Consider the following 16,804-nt stretch of genomic DNA (forward strand, 5'->3'; position numbering starts at 1 on the left):
CACAAACAGGGAACAAGTGGCATTTTTTTTCCTCTGAGAATAGAGATAGGATCCCTCCATCTGAATTCTTGGCAGATTTCAATGAAGTGAATAGGCAGCATTTATAAATCTCTATAATGGTGTTCTGGAAAAAAAAAAAGAACCAGATCAATGCGAGGGCTTTTTAATAATTAAAAATGTGTATTTCTGTAATCTCCTATTGATTTCTCCATTTATTCCTCAAGAGCTTGCAGGAGTCAGTAAATTTGGGGCTTTCTCCATGAGTGGCAGTTTGTGCTGGCTCTCCTTCACTAGTTATTACTTTTCTGCATGGCCTATCCATCATCTTGAGGGCTTTCTAATTTATTGTGGGCTAATGTTGACAGCAGTACCAGGGCTGACACACACTGTGGGCTCGAAATGAAGACACCAGGATGGAGATTTACTGACAGAAACATAATCTTTGTGTCTTTTGGAGTTACAGTTGTAGCTCTGCTGGGATTTATGGAGGGGATGGATGGGGGGATGCTCTGGGTGAAGGCTGGACTCGAGCAACTCATCCAGAAATCCTGCAGGAGCTTCCTGTGTTATCACAGCAGATTTTAGTACCTATTTTTAAATTATTCTATGAATGTTAACGACATCAGCAAGTTTAGATGTTGGCCCAGCCAAGTGAGAAGTGTTTGAACTTCCCTCTGTTTCCATTTCCCATTTGGGCCCATCCTTGTGTTTGGAAGTGCAAGTCCTTTGGAATCTCTGAGCTCCTGGGCTGTGAGTTCTGGCTGGTGGGAAGGGATCCAAATGGAATTACCTGGCATGTGACTGCTGTGAAAGGGCTGTCAGCACTTCTGGGTGGGAAAGGCAGGGAAGGTCAAGCTTTGCCTCTTTGCTAATCCATGGAAGGGAGGTGCTGTCACACACCTGCTGAGCTGGGGAGCTGCTCCCAGCCCACTCTGGTACATCCAGTTTGCCCTCAGGAGTCATTCCAAACTCTTTTACAATTAAATTCCTTGTTTCCCCAATGGCTTCTCTGCATAAGATGTAAAAAGAGGATTTTTTTTAGAAGCATCACAAATTTATTTGGCCTCTGGTTCCAGCTGTAGAGTTTAACCCTTTTAAATGATGGCCATACTGCTTATTGTTGTTTAATTTTAATAAAGTGGAATCACAGAATGCTTTGGGTTGGAAGGGACCTCACAGACCATTTAGTTCCACCCCTGCCATGGGCAGGGACACCTTCCACCATCCCAGATTGCTCCAACCTGACCTTGGAGACTTCCAGGGATGGAGCAGCCACAGCTTCTCTGGACAACTTCCAAAGCAGACAAATGATGGGCTGTAATTTTTAAGGTGCTTGACTTCTGGGTGAACAAATGGGAGTGAGGCTGATAAATGTGAGTGGGGGAATAAATCCAGTGAAAGGCAAGAGGTGCTTCAGTAGGACTTGGCTGTTCAGAGGAGGGAAATCCAGAGTTCTTGGCTCCTCTGGCCTGGTGGTGGGAGTGTGGGTTTGGACCTGCCACGAGCCAAAGTGGTCACAGTCTGAGGATTTATTGATCTCTTGGAATGCTGCAGCCTGAGAGCCTTTTAACTAGAACCTGTGGGTGTAAATAGTTCAGAGCTTGTGCCCTTTCCATCCACTGTTCTGGGTTTTTTCCTTAGGAGAAATACTTCAGTATTTTTGCAGTTGTCCAGGAATTATTCCAGGTTTAACCGGGAGCTGGCAATGACTGTCCCGCTGACCTCTGGATTGAAAGAAAGAGATTTAACTGGTGGATTTTTTAATAGGTCTCTGTTCTGTACATTAACTGACCTGTGGGGTGTCTCCTCCTTTTGCCTTTGTTTTCCAGATCACCCAGGAAGCTGGAGAGTTCATGATCACATTCCCTTATGGATACCACGCTGGCTTCAACCACGGCTTCAACTGTGCTGAGTCCACCAACTTTGCCACTTTGAGATGGATTGACTATGGAAAAATGGCAACCCAAGTAGGTGTCAGTTGGGATGAAGTGTTATTTAAAACCCCCAGCTCATGAAATACAGAGGAGTGAGAGAGGGAGGCTTCAGGACAAAATGGGAAGTGCCACTGTGATGTGCTCTGTCACCGTCCCCTGTGGCTGTTTTATTCCTGTTGGTGGTTCCTGTCATTCTGAGGGTGTAGTGAGGACTTTCTCAGGTGCTGGGTGTTACCAACACCTTGTGAGCAGGTGCTTTGGAGATTGGTAATTCAGAATTAGTTTTCTGATGCAGCCAAACTGCATTTCACAGTGAGTGAGGTGACTGATGTAACCGAGTACAACTCATTAGGTGCACACTGGAGGGGAAGGAATAAGCTGGAAATACTTTTAAGCTTTAATAAGACTATGGTAATAACATTCTGAAAATACCTGAATTCCTCTAATCTGTGCACTCAAGTTGCATTTGGAGAGGAGAGTCAGGCTGAAATATGTGATTATTTCTCATTAGGGCAAATTTCTGCTATGTTTTGTTACTTTGGTTTTGCAACAACACACCTCGTGCATTCTCCCGTTTTGGAGTCTGGAGAATAACTGATCAGCAAAGCTCATTCAATGAATCTGTGAGTTTTTAAATTTGGGATCAGTTCCACACAGTCTTTGGGCAAAAGAGAAATGAATGCAGAAGGGGTGGCACTTGAAAATTGCCTTAGATGTTCCTTTGCAGAAAGAAAGACTCAGTTTTCCCCCTAGAATGGCACTTGTAATATCTCTCCTTCACTTCTTTTTCTTCTATCAACTCAGCTTGAGTCTGTAACTTTTGTAATGCAGCCTAATGCTTTCTTGTTCTTCTAAAATAAGCAGATTTTATTATTTCATTGGGTCCTTAAAACCCATCCAGTCCCACCCCCTGCCATGGGCAGGGACACCTTCCACCAGCCCAGGTTGTTCCAAGCCCTGTCCAGTCTGGCCTTGGACACTTCCAGGGATGAGTCTTCCATTTGAATTTGTTCTGGAGTTAAAGGAAGGGTAAGAAAAACCTTAAACCATAAGAAAAAACCTTAAACTCAAAAAAAAATAGCCAAGCAAACTTGGTTTAGAAATGTAAAGAATGGTTTTTGTGTGCTGTGACCTTGTCTGGCAGGTTTATCTGCAGCCAACGGTCCTGGTATTACACCCCAGAAAATGGGGTTTTATCAGGGAAATTCGGGCAGCCCCTTCACTACAGCAGCTCCAGCTCAAATATTAAAAGCAATTTTGGGTTCAGCCATGTGTTCCCAAACAAAGTGACATTTGGGAAGTGCAGTTTTAGATGGAGCCTCCGTGCTCACATTGTCGAGCAGCGGGGCGTGAAATTACTGAACAAGCAGCAGCGAGAGCTCTGAGCAAAGCTGGGCAGAGGAAGGGGAAGCGTGGAAGGAGATGCCCAATTTATTCCCACTGCACTCAGTGCCCCTTGTCTGTTCTGAGCTTTCTGGTTAATATTGCTCAAATCACATGTTAATTAACCCTTGGGTAACTGGGTGTTGTGCTCCGGGTGAGGTGTGAGTGTTGTCACACTCTGAGGGCAAAAGGTTTGTTTAAATCTCATTTGGAGTTAAACAGGGGCTTCAGGAAATACCAGCTGAGGGTGGAAACTGGAGCTGCCTGGTGTTTCTGGGGAGAGAATTCATGGAGAGTTCTTCCCTGGGAGGGTAGTGAGGCCCTGTGACAGATTATCCAGAGGAGTTGTGGACTCCCAATGCCTGGGAAGTGTCCAAGGCCAGACTGGACAGGGCTTGGAGCAACCTGGGCTGGTGGAAGGTGTCCCTGCCCATGGCAGGAGGTGGGACTGGATGGGCTTTAAGGACTCAATAAAACAATAAAATCTGCTTATTTTAGAAGAACAAGAAAGCATTAGGCTGCATTACAAAAGTTACAGACTCAAGCTGAGTTGACAGAAGAAAAAGAAGTGAAGGAGATATTACACGTGTAATGTCCCTTTTTAAGGTCCCTTCCAAGCCAAAGCATTCTGGGATTCTGTGATCCTCCAGTGTGTGATTTCTGTGATCCTCCAGCGTGTGATTTCTGTGCTCTCAGGCACAATTGGATTATCCTTGCTCACATCCAGCAGGTTTGGTTTTTTTCCTGATCATACACCCCTTGATCAGGTTCTTGGGGAGTCTCAGCTGGGCAAAGCTCTGCAGGAACCTGCTGTTCCTGCACTAAACCAGCTGGCTGGAGGTGATTCCCTCCATTCCTTGGGTGATCAGCTCAGCTCTCTTGTCCTGCCAGCACTTCTGAGATTGGTGACAAGGCAAGGTTGGTAATTAGCCACTTGTACTGTTCTCCTGGACATTATCCTGGGGAGGAAATTTGGATTCTGCTCTACTGAGAGCCATGCATGTCAGCGGTGTGGTGAGAGAGAGGAAGGGAATGGCTCACCTTGGAGAAACTGTGCTAATTCCCTGCCAGATGGGTGGAATGTTCTGACCACAGAGAACCTGCCCAGGCTGTAAAAAATACAGAATAACCAGCCTGAAGTGGAAAGATCAGCTTCTGAGGCACTGGTTCTGCTCCAGTTGTAAACCAGTTGTCAGTATTAGCTAAAAAATAGCAATGGCTGCAGAGTTTGTGGGGAACTAATTATTTCTTTTTATTTTTGCACCCTGAGCCTGCATTCCTTTCTGCATTCCTGCTTTTTTGTTTCTGAAGACTCTTGGATGCCACCACAGAGGATTTTGGAAGCTGTGTCTTTGACCTTACAACCCTTTTAAACCCAAGATGTTCAGTGAAGTGTCCTTCCCCAAGTCGAGGTGGCCTCTAAATCTCCTGCTGTACAAAAAGCTCCTTTCTTTTCATACAATTTTGGTACAATTTGAGCAGAAATTCAAGTTCCCAGGTCAGCTTTTCAATTTCTTTTGGAAACTGGACTGGAAATAAGTGGATGGGAGGGGAACAATTCCTGCACAGACATTCCTGGATAATTTCTGGGTTTCTGTCAACACTTCCATACCTTCATTTACCTCCTGTTTGCTCCAGGGATACTGCTGGAATTATCTATTTGATATAAAATAGGGTCAAGTTGCCCTTCCTTCCCAAATCTTACATTTTAGGTTCTGAAATAAGTAGCCTTTATCTCATCCCAGGCAGTATTCCCATAAAACCCTCCCTGCTCTGCTGCTCAGTCATTTAGGGAAGGGGAAAACAAGACTTTTCCATTTGGATTTTCCTGATCTACAAAGGCATCTTCAAAACAGGGACCTTTTGGATCTCAGCCTGTGCTTTTACATGGCTTATTGCTTCTAAACCTTCTCCTCCCTTGTTTTATGTATATATATATATATACACTATTGAAATAATCTCAAATTTATATGTGGAATATCTGTGGTTTGAAGTTGTCTGGCATAGAATTTCCCATGGAAAATTGAAGCTTTCTTCTTGCTATTCAGATCTCAGTAAAACATCAATATTTCCCAGGAAGATAAAATTTGTGAGGTGTTTTTTTTTGCAGAAACTGTTTGGTAATACTGTAAAATTGCTCCCCAAAATAAGAGACATCAGAATTGTATTTTTGCATCACTTTGTGTCTGTGCCTTAACTGACTCTAATTAGACCTTTTTGAGCTTAGAACACATAAAAAAAAATCTATTATGAAATAGCATTTCCATAGTTTATTTTTGTCAGACATTCAGAATTGCTCTTTTACTCTAATTAGACCTTTTAAGCTTAGAATACATTAAAAAAAAATCTATTATGGAATAACATTTCCATGGTTTATTTTCATCAGACAAAGTTGCTCTTGTACAAAATCTTCCACCTTTTTTCCCTACTTATTTTCTTATGTTATTTGTAAACACCCCTAATACCTCACTCTGGGCAAAGCACTGGTTCTGTGCAATAAAAGGGAATTTTTACAGGCTTTTTCCTGCTGAGGTGGAAAGGAGATGGTTATTTTTTTAAGGAACTGTCTTGAAGCTTTGTGTTATGAGTTGTTTTCTGAGTTCTGAAGGACTGACTGGGACGTTCTGCTCATGATTTTTGTTAATGAGGGGAGAACACTGAGAGTTCTGTCAGCAGAATAAATACCTGGAGGTTTCCAGGATTCCAGTCCTTGGGATGCTGCTGGAGCAGATGGATGGGTGTCAGCAGGTACCTGGCCCTTCTGGATGTCCTGCCCTTGAGAAAGGGCATCTGAGAGGCTGGGTTTAAATCCAGACTTATATACTGTTGTCATATATTTTATATTATATATTATAAACTGTTCAGGATGTTGTTCACAGGGAATGGGACAAGGATGGGGACAGTGGTGGCTTCAGGCACCTCAGCTCCCTCCTGCTCAGAGCTTGGCCTAACCCTGAGCACTGAACTGGGGGGTTTCAGACACATTATTTTAACCAGACTAGGTCAGGTTTAAATGCTCCTCAGCCTAATTTACCTGAGCTTAACTACTGCAAGGTGTAAAGGATGCTCTTTTTTTAATGCTGCTTAGTCATGGCTTTTCCAGCCCAGGGTGGCTGCTGATCTCTGGGATGGGAACTGCTGATCTCTGGGATGGGAACTGTTGATTTCTGGGATGGGAATTGCTGATCTCTGGGATGGGAACTGCTGATTTCTGGGATGGGAATTGCTGATCTCTGGGATGGGAACTGCTGATTTCTGGGATGGGAACTGTTGTTCTCCAGGATGGGAAGTGCTGATCTCTGGGATGGGAATTGCTGATCTCTGGGATGGGAACTGCTGATTTCTGGGATGGGAACTGTTGTTCTCCAGGATGGGAACTGCTGATTTCTGGGATGGGAACTGTTGTTCTCCAGGATGGGAAGTGCTGATCTCTGGGATGGGAATTGCTGATCTCTGGGATGGGAACTGCTGTTCTCTGGGATGGGAACTGGTGTTCTCCAGGATGGGAACTGGTGTTCTCCAGGATGGGAACTGCTGCTCTCTGGGATGGGAACTGGTGTTCTCCAGAATGGGAACTGCTGCTCTCTGGGATGGGAACTGCTGATCTCTGGGATGGGAACTGCTGTTCTCTGGGATGGGAACTGCTGTTCTCTGGGATGGGAACTGGTGTTCTCCAGGATGGGAACTGCTGATTTCTAGGATGGGAACTGCTGTTGTCCAGGATGGGAATTGCTGATCTCTGGGATGGGAACTGCTGATCTCTGGGATGGGAACTGCTGTTCTCTGGGATGGGAACTGCTGTTCTCTGGGATGGGAACTGCTGTTCTCTGGGATGGGAACTGCTGTTCTCCAGGATGGGAATTGCTGATCTCTGGGATGGGAACTGCTGATCTCTGGGATGGGAATTGCTGCTCTCCAGGATGGGAACTGCTGTTCCCCAGGATGGAAAACTGCCCTGAACCCCTGGAATCTGATGTTTCAGGGCTGGCACAGTGTCCCAGTCCCTCCCTGGGATTTCTGGGCAGTGTGGGTTGTGTGTCCTTTGCCTGCAGCAAATCCCTATGGGAAGGACGTGCTCCTGCAGCTGATTCCCTCCAGTTCTCCCTCACAGGAGTCCCAGCCCCAATCATTCCCATGCCAAGGGGCATCTGGCTTTGGAGATGAACCATAGACTGTGTCAAAAGCACTGGATAAAAGTCCTAATTTGTTTATCCCTTGTGCTGGGATGAGTCTGTCAAAGCAGGAAGGAGCTGCTGCTTCACTGAGTTCTCCTCTTGGAGTGCTGCTGCGAGCTCTGAACCTCCTCCTGTGCTCTTCCAGCCTCTTCAGAGACACAGAACTCAGGTCCCCATGGAGGTGATCCTCCCCCCTGCCCCCCTGTTTGTCTTGTGTGTCCTGAAGATGGATTCAGGAGCATCCTTAGAGGTGTAAGGGAATGGTAAAACATAAAGAATTCCGGCAGAGGTTGCAAACAGGAAAAAGCAGAAATCTCCACGTCCTCTCTCAGCAGAAGCCTGATTCCCATTGGGAGGGGTTGTTATTTTATTTGCCTGCAATGAAACAAGTCACACAGCATTTATATCATGTCTTAAACCAGAATCCTCTTATTAGGAGTGGGATGAGTCTCACTCCCCACTTGCCACTTCCCCGACTCCTCTGCCCACAGAAATCCGCCTGGAAGCACGTTAAGGAAGCAGGCAAGGAGAAAGTGTGCCCTGCAGCCAGGGACCAGGGGGAGTCCATGGAAATCTTTGCCTAATTGTTTTGTTTATGAAGCTCTGGGAAGGGTTTCCAGTGGGTTTCCTAATGAACTGGTTTGTTGTTGAGACTTACGGCGATGCCGGTAATTACGCTGCAAACGGGGGGTCAAGACTCATCTTCCTCCCCACAAGCTTTCAACTACCAACCATTAAACACACCAACTCTGCAGCTGAGGTTTTTCCTTCTTCTCCTCGGAGTTTAACTCCTTATTTCCTTGCAGAATACCTGCCATTCATCTCTCAGGCTGAGTGGAAGGGAAAGGAAAGCAGAGCCCAAACTGGTTTGTTCCGTCCTATTGGATGAGCCTGAACTAGATCTCAACAACACACCTGGAATATGGTGACAAACTGGATTCCTGCTTAAGAATATATTCTGGGAGGACTCTGTGTTTCTCCCAAAAGCTGAAACTCTCTGTTTTTTCCTGGAAATGCATGGAGAAAAGCTTAGGAGTGTTGTCTGCCTTAGCGATGTGTGTTCCTGTAACACACAGCGAGAGTTTCTCAGCTGCCTTTTGAGCAGAACCATCTCTCCTTCCCAGGAACTTGCTTTTAGGCTTCATTGTTGGGAAAAGCTGATAGAAAAGCTTTAAGCAAAGATTTTTTTTCTCTGGCATTTAATAGCTGTAAGAAGTTCAACTCTGAGCCTGGTGGGGTTCTTTCTATTTAAATTTCCATTAAGGCAAAAAAGACTCAGTTGTGTCTTATCAACTGATTTCATCTAAATAAGAAGGTTTTTTTTCCAGCAGAGCCAGAGGTGCCACTTCAAATATATAATTTTGGGGACTATGGAAAAGGCTTATTTTACATTAACTTTTTATATGTGATGGAAGTGCTGAGGTTCAGTTTAGTGTTAATAGCTGGGAATTGAGAGAAATATCCTTAAATAAATAATGCTGGTGGTTGAAGTTGAATTAGTGCATTTTTCCATATATCATTTAATTTTATTACTTCAAGGAGACGGTAGTTCTATGTGACTGTTATTTTATATAGTTTTTTATATTTGATTTGTGTTTTTTTATGTTAGAGACTACTGCAAATAAGATAATGGTTGTGCATTCAACAGCCACAAATTTCCCACTATCAGTCTTGGAGTTAGAATTGATGGGACAGGTCTCCTGGTGTGGTCACACATTTTACCACAGGCTCCAAATTCGAGCAGCAGATAATAAAATAACAAGGAGAAGAAGAATGTTGGGTTTCTGGGTTGGAAAAGGGGCTTAATGGTGCATTTCCTTACAGTATTTTTCCATGGGCTTGGATTGCAAGTTGCCTTTGCATGTGCTTATGGTTAGCAAAGATATTAACTCATGGAAAAGGAGAGGGGAGGTTGGGAAAAGCCTTCAGAAGATGAAACAAGTCAAGTTCCTGCAGTTTTGGTGACTGTGGAAAGCCTTGTCTCGTTGCTCTTGTTCCCCTGTGACCAAAGGCAAAGAGCCAACTCGAAAACCGGGTTGATTTTTGGTTTGGTTTTTTTTTTTTTCCACTCCCATTTTCAGGACTTGCAGCTGCTCCTTGGAGATGCCAGTTATGAATATTCTGCTGTTCACTGGGTTGTTTGAGCTGTGGCTCTGCCAGCCCTGCTGCTCCCAAGGAGCCTGGAGTGGGGGTCTGGCTGCCAACTGGAGAAGGACGGAGAAGAGACGGGATGAGACTTGATTAGATCCCAAAGTTCCTTGAGTTTCTCATTTGGACATGGGAGGTGGATCCTTCATGTTCCCATTTAGTGCAGGGCTGTGCTTTGGGTGATCCAAATCACCCTGAAATCCTTCCCAGGGCTGCTGGTCCATAGGAATTCTGTGAATTCCCAAACTGGGGCTTTGGGGTTTGCTTTTGGCTCACGTAAAGAAAACGAGGTTTTGTGTCTCTCCCTAACGATGGTGTTTAAGTGTAGACATGTTCAATTTTATTCTTTTTTTTTCCTATAAAGTTTAATTATAGTGGGATATAAAAGTGTTGGAGTTTGAGGGAATATGGAGGGATTTGTTCTGCAGAAATTAGGATAGGGATAGACAGAGATGGGGGGTGGAGACATAAAATCTGTTAGGAAATACGTGTGTTTATGACCACAGTTAAATACTTGGAAAGAAATATAACTCTGTGTATATGGAAGGGGGAAGGCAATATGTGGAATTGGCTGTCATTGCCAGGAAACACAACCTTGCCCTTTTTAATCCTGCTCTAATGGATTGGGGCAGGGAATTAATGGCAAAGGCAATTTCTTGCCCTTCTCTACCCACAGTCTCCTCCTGATCCCCCCATTGTCCCTCTGCCACCCCTCACACCCACATGCACATTCCCTTTTCCTGCTGTATTCCAGCAGCATTTCCCTGCTGTCTGAAGGGAGGGGATGGAAAAATCTGCCCATGATGGGAACATGGATATGACACAACTGCAGCAGCTGAGGAAATAAAACCGTGCGGGCCGGAAGAAGCCCCAGAGGAAAGAGGCTTTGTAAATAATTCATGCCTGCTGGTGTGAAAGCAATAGAATTAAATTAAAATTGAAGTATAAACATACATCATGGTAGATTTGTGTAAAGAAAGGAATTCAGCTACTGCAGAGGCTGCTGGGGGGGTGGGACGTGGCAGATGCAGCCCACGGAGTCAGCGCTCCGAGAGCTCGGCGTGTGGGCTCTCCCTAATCCTTGTGTACACTTCTTGGGAGACTCTTAAGCTGCTGGTGCTCTGGAGACCTTTAGACCCCTGTACCTTGGGATTTGCTGGGCTGGATTTGAAGGCAGGACATGTGTGAGGACCTGTTGGTTCCAGGTCAGCGTCACAAAATGGACCTGTTCCCCTTTTAAGCCGTTTTTCATCCTCTCTGGAGGTTGAGGAGGTCAATCCCCAGAGCTCATTGCTGCTCTGTGCTGGGGTTGCTCCTCTGTGTTCCTCTTTGTAGCCCTGCACAGGTGCTTTTAAAATTTCTGAAGGAAAAATGACTGAAAATCTTCTCAATCCAAATCCTTTAAGCCAGGATTGATGGAGGTGCCACTGGGAAGCTCCTGCCTGGGCTGGAATTTGAAGCACAGGTGCCATCTGTGTTTTCCTGCCATGCTTTGGCCAAATTGCATTTCCAGCCTTTCTGTCCTGCACTATTTTTCATTAAATGAATGGAATTTTCCTGAAAATTCCTGTCCATAAATACTCCTTCCCACTCGGGTTACCGGAGCAGCAGAAGCAGCCAGAGGTCCTTGCAAATGGAAAACAGGAGTTGGGAGGAAGTGGAATAGTGGAGAACTGTCCAGAAAGGCTCTTTTCTCTCTCTCTCAGTGGCTTCTTAAGTACAGCCATAAATCTTTTAATAAAGGTGGTCAAAAGTGAAGGAAGAAAGGGAGAAACAGGTTTAATTTCAGGCATTTCCGTGAAGAGAATGGGTAGAATTGTTTTGAAAAAGTGTGAAGGAAGGGTGAAAAAAAACCCCAAACCAGTCCTGCAAAGTGACTCTAATTACCTCAACCTCAAAGCTGAAACTCAATCTGGTGCAAGTTCACACCCTGCAAAACTTTGCACCTTAGAGCAGGACTAAAAAGGGGCTCAGCTGCTCACAAAAGCAGAACTGTGGTTGCAGCCCCCAGAGCCACGAGGGCATTGAGGGCTTCCTGTGTCCTTTCCCATCCTCTACCTTCCTTTGATTAAGTTTATAAAGGCTAAATGCCCATTCACACTGAGATTGGTGTCCAGGGTGAGAATCCCCTGGGCTTCATCACAGCAAATGGATATATCCAAGGAAAACCACTTGGGAGTATCTTGATGTTGACTTGAGCAATGGCAAGGGTGCAATTCCAGGTTAGTTTTAATGAGCATAGGCCAGCTGAGATGAATAATGCCCATTTTCTCCCACTGCCCACACGCTTTAGGTGCAGGTTGGACTTATTGTTGTAGCTTTATTTCTCAGCTCTTGCACAGCATTGATGTGCCATGTCATGATGTGTCATTATGAAGTTTAACTGCCCTGTTCTCCAGGTTAGTCTTTTGTTCCTCTAAGGCTTTTTTTTTCCCCAGTTATGAAGTGATATCAATAATATCTTTTCAGCCAGAGACAGGCTAATGGAGGGGAGGTGGGTGCCAGGTCAGGCTCTGGCCTGGTCTGGATCTGACAAAGTAATTGCTGTCTAATGACTGCAGGACAGTGGATGAGCAGAGTGTCAGCCACCAGAAAGCCTGTTGGTGGGCTTAGAGGGAGAACAAAATGCTTGAAAAAGAGTCTTCAGCTAACCCTAGAGAGTGTGGCAGCTTTGCTGCCTCTGCTTTGCCCAGAGCAGGTGGAGTCGATGCTTTCCATGGAGCTGGAACACCCACACCCCCATCAAAGTGATTCCCAACATTGACCCTTCCCAATAACACCCTGCAGGCCTTACAGCCAACACTGGGGAGGGTTAATTTACCTCTGGAAAAGGGAAAACTTGGCTGATGAGGTGAGAAAAGTCCCTCAGAGTGACGTGTCCTGTGCTGGGGGGGTCTCTTGCAGTGCACGTGCCGCAAGGACATGGTGAAGATCTCCATGGATGTGTTTGTGAGGGTCCTGCAGCCAGAACGATATGATTTATGGAAACAAGGCAAAGACATTGCTGTCCTGGACCACATGAAACCCACAGCTCTGACCAGCCCAGAACTGGATGCCTGGAATGAGACAAAGGCAGAGCTGAAGGCAAAATTGCTCCGCAGGTAAAGAGAAAACAGTCGTCGTGTCTGAGCCCTTTGATTCTAATTGCTAAGATTTTAAATGCCATAATTCTTAGTTTGAGATAGTTCGAACTCTTTTTTTTTCCTCCTCCCTTTGTTCTCTTTATACAATACCTCTTGTAATTTGTCTTGGGTAATGTGTCCCTCATTGTTCTCTTCCCTTTAAACGTTATAAAAGCACATATTCTCCAAAGTAGGACACCGGGTGCCCCCTCACATCTCATCTTCTCCTGGAAGACAAAAAAATCTATGGTAAACATTTAGAGCTTCACTCATCAGAAGGCAGGAAGGGAAAAAAAAAAAAAAAAAAGCCCCATCAGTTGCAAAAGGGATTTTATGCATGCCTTTCTGTGCTTCCTTTGATCTGTCTTAATTTTCTCCGAGTCTGTGGGTTTTGTGTGTTAACAGCATGCTCGAGTGGAAAATTTGGCATGCTAACCTTTTCCTGTTGGAATCTTGCTTTTATAGGATAGGAGATGAGGAAGAGGACAACAAACACCGGTAGGTGACTCCCCTCATCACCTTCAATCACTTCATTCTTTCTCCTGTCAAGTTTTTCTTAAAATAGTGACTCTTGGAGGTGTTTGCCTTTTTTTCACTGAGTTTTTTCACATCACCTTCTTTGAAAGGCCACAGGAAATCTCTGGGCATCGAGGTTTCTCTTGGTTTGGTGTAGTTTTCTGTGACCTCTTGTGCCATTGGAGACCCTCAGCTGTCTCATGCCTGCTCTGGTTTTCATTCTGGAGTTAATCTGCTGAACTAGCAGGGGGGTGTGATGAGAACTGGTTGTGGATGAGGGCAACTCATAAAAGCATAAAAATGCTGCTGCTGACTCAGAGTAGAATTGAACTGGAGGGGTTTGAACATTGGCTGGTGGTGGGAGAACTTCCCTTCCTCCTCAAGCTTACTTGAAGAGTAAGATTCTGTATTTTAAGGAATTGAGGTGAGGTGTGTGCCCTTCCATATGCTCCCATATCCTACTTTTTTACATCTTTCTCATTCCACTTGCAGTGCAGCACATGGTTCCTTTCTGCTCTCATCTAGCATTTGTTGAATTCCTGGTTGAGAGCATTGGCAGGCTCTGGAAATTGTGTTGCTTCATCCACTTGTAATATTCTGCTGGTAATTTCAGTTCCAGTATCACTGCTTGGAAATCCAGGGGGAAAAAAAGTGTTAAATAAGGTCCTGGGGCCATCTTTGATGTGGGCCCTGAGTAACAATTTAAAAACCTAATAACTGGACGATAGCTGATGTATTTAGGCGTTTTATCAAAGGAAGAGACACTTTTAGTAGTGTGTTATCTTTCTTTCTCCATCACTGCTGTTTGTCTTCCAGAAGTTTCAGTCACCCAGTGAGCCCTGGACTGGGGCTCCTGTGACTTGTGTTCCCTACAGGAAGTATTTTGTCCAGTATTATTTTACAAATGCTGAATTGGAAAGGTGTGTTCCCCACTAAATCCACGCTCCCAAAGACACAGTAAATATGGCATTTGGTAGATAACTGACCTCTGCAATACTGCTCTGCCCCAGAGGTTATATTCCTGAGATGTTTCCAGCTATTCCTTCTGTAATGAGCTTCAGGAAAAGCAGTGCAATCTCAGAGTCAGAGAGTTGCCATTTGTGCTCTCTGGGCAATGACTGAACTCCAGTGGATCCCTGGAGCTTTTCCTTCCTCATCTGGAAATTGGGAATCTCTTTGCTGCCTGTCACTGTTAAGGGTTACTTATATATATAAATATTTGCACAGTATAAGGTACTGTATGAACACCAAGGATTATTTTCCCTCAGCAGAGAAGCCTCTCTCTCAACCTGAGCCTATTGCAAAAGATCCAGGTACATTTTTTCCTTATCTCTTCAGTGTTGCCTGGATTATTTCAGTATTATCCTGAAGCAGTTTTGAAGCTGTTCAATACTCCTTAGCAGTACTTTCTCTCCTGTGCTTATGTCTTTCCAAGACATCATTTTACTTGAAGCCTGATTTTTCTCAGCAGGATGGAGGGAAGGGATTCACCTCTGCCCAAACCTCTTCACAGTTGTAGCTACTTAATTTAAGTCACTTTGTGGGCTGTTCTTCAAAGAGTACAAACACTGCTTTTTTGTCAGCTCTCCTGGAAAATGGAGCTTTTAAACTCTGTAGAGATGTGTTATTTCTTCTCTGAGGTCAGTCAGACTTAGTTACCTTGAAAAACTCAACTTTGTTTACTTTGTGGCTTCAGCAAGAGACTATTTTAGTCCAGTCCAGTCCCCAACAGCCCATTTCTGGTGTGTGAATTCTGGCAGACCCAGAACAGCTTCACCTGGGAAGCTGCTCAGCCTTCAGCCTGCAGTTCTGGAAGCACTTTCTTTAAATGTAGAGATTCCTTCCTCTCTTCCCCACAACTCCAGAGTGAGAAGAGCACTGCCAAAAGGTCTTTTTTTTTTTTTTTTTAGCTCCTGTGAGTATTTCATCTCCTGTGAGTATAAAGCTTTGTGCTGTAATTTTTGCCTGGCATTTCCACCCCACAGGAGTAAAACACCCTTTCCTAAACCCACCCTTTGACACCACTCTGATGCTTTCTGCAGCTACAAAAAAAGTTCCAGCTGCAATGACAGAGTCTCACAGCTTTATTTTCTCCTCCCACCTGACTTTCCTCCCCCTCCAGGGAAGGTGATGTGGACTTGGAATATGGGTGAAGAGCAAAGCTGATCCTTTTGGGTTCAGCTCTGTGTTCCTGCTAATGACTGTCTTGCAGGTGTGAAGGCAACATCTATACTTGGAGAGCCACCATATGCTCTGAGTCTGGCAATTAGAAATCTCTGTGCATATGGATCAACCTGCTTTTCTATTCATCTTCCATCTCAGGTGGAATTTTTTTTTCTCCCTCCTTTGGCAGTTACCTGATTAAGGGCCCTTAATTCTGTTGTGCTGCAAATCTAATTAGCAGCTGAATTTCTGGGCTCCGAGGATGGGAAGCTGAATTTCAGCTTTTCTGCATTTTTAGGCAGTGGTTGTGTTTGACTGCTTGTCACACCCCCCCCAAAAAGAAGTGTCTACATGCTAAAAATGGGGTAAAAATGACAAATTTCTGAATCAACCTCTTTTGAAAAGGGAGCATGTTAGACTTAAACCCAAAATTCAAGGAGCTATTGGATGAGTTCTGTAAAAACATTGGACTGGGACTGGCTGGGATGGAGTTGCTGGGATTTGTGGCTACACCACTGCTCAGAAGGCTCTGATGGTTTTGGTTTTGCTGGCACAGTGTCAAGGCTTTGTTTTCCCCCCCTCTGTGGGGTGGGTGAGAGATGGGGAGGGGACCCAGCTGGGACAGCTGGCCCAGAGTGGCCAAAGGGAGCTTCTGTGCCATAAAATGTGATGGTGAGCAATAAAAACTGGGGGAGAGAGGAAGAAGGAGGGGTTTGGCTTCTGAGGTGGGGGTTGTTTGGAGCCTGGCTGGGCACTGCTCTGCCTGGGGGACACGGTGAGTGCATTTCCTGGGCTTATTTCTTTCTCTTTTCATCCTTCCCTCTTTCCTTCACCTGCATTTGTCTTGACTTACAAGTTTTCTGGCTCTTTTTCTTCCTGTTTTCCCTCCCTGACCCTCTTGAGCAGTGGGGAGGGAGTGTCTGGGTGGGTGCTTGGCTTCCTTCTGTTCCCAACCAAAAAAAATATCATCCTGACTTCTGAATTTGCATTTTATTTCCCATTGTGGCCACTGTAATCTCTTTTTCTTAGTGGCATTGACTTTAAAAAGAATGAACAGCACTGCTATTGGCTCATTAGTATTAGTCTGATCATATTAATATACCTATTTTTTAGTTAGATTTCTTCAAGGCCTTGGACCTTGTGAATTATACCACTGAATAATCATAGTCTGCCTATTGATTTTGCTCTGAACATTCATTATAGTGTGTTTTTTAGGAACTGGCAGTGCTGGGTAGTGTCTCAGAGCTGGAAAATGATGCTTTGCAGACTTCCAGCAGTTTGCCAAAGGGAAGCACGGCCAGAATGAACCGAAATAATGGAATGGAGGCAGAGGATGAGAGAGAGATTTAAACAAGTTTTCATC

The 16,804-nt window shown here is 44.7% G+C and overlaps 1 protein-coding gene across 2 annotated transcripts in view; it reads left to right on the top strand.

Annotated features, from left to right (window-relative positions):
- KDM4B (lysine demethylase 4B) overlaps positions 1-16,804 on the top strand; it is a 96,715-nt gene that overhangs the window by 45,141 nt on the left and 34,770 nt on the right. Inside the window, exons 8-10 of one of the 2 annotated variants that reach the window (XM_032712008.1) lie at positions 1,830-1,967; positions 12,545-12,741; positions 13,228-13,260. In XM_032712008.1, coding sequence (XP_032567899.1) covers positions 1,830-1,967; positions 12,545-12,741; positions 13,228-13,260 — 368 coding nt within the window. The remainder of the gene's footprint in view (positions 1-1,829; positions 1,968-12,544; positions 12,742-13,227; positions 13,261-16,804) is intronic. The other variant, XM_032712009.1, reaches the window with a different exon arrangement.

Source organism: Chiroxiphia lanceolata, chromosome 27 (genome assembly GCF_009829145.1).
Source record: "Chiroxiphia lanceolata isolate bChiLan1 chromosome 27, bChiLan1.pri, whole genome shotgun sequence".
Classification (NCBI taxonomy): domain Eukaryota; kingdom Metazoa; phylum Chordata; class Aves; order Passeriformes; family Pipridae; genus Chiroxiphia; species Chiroxiphia lanceolata.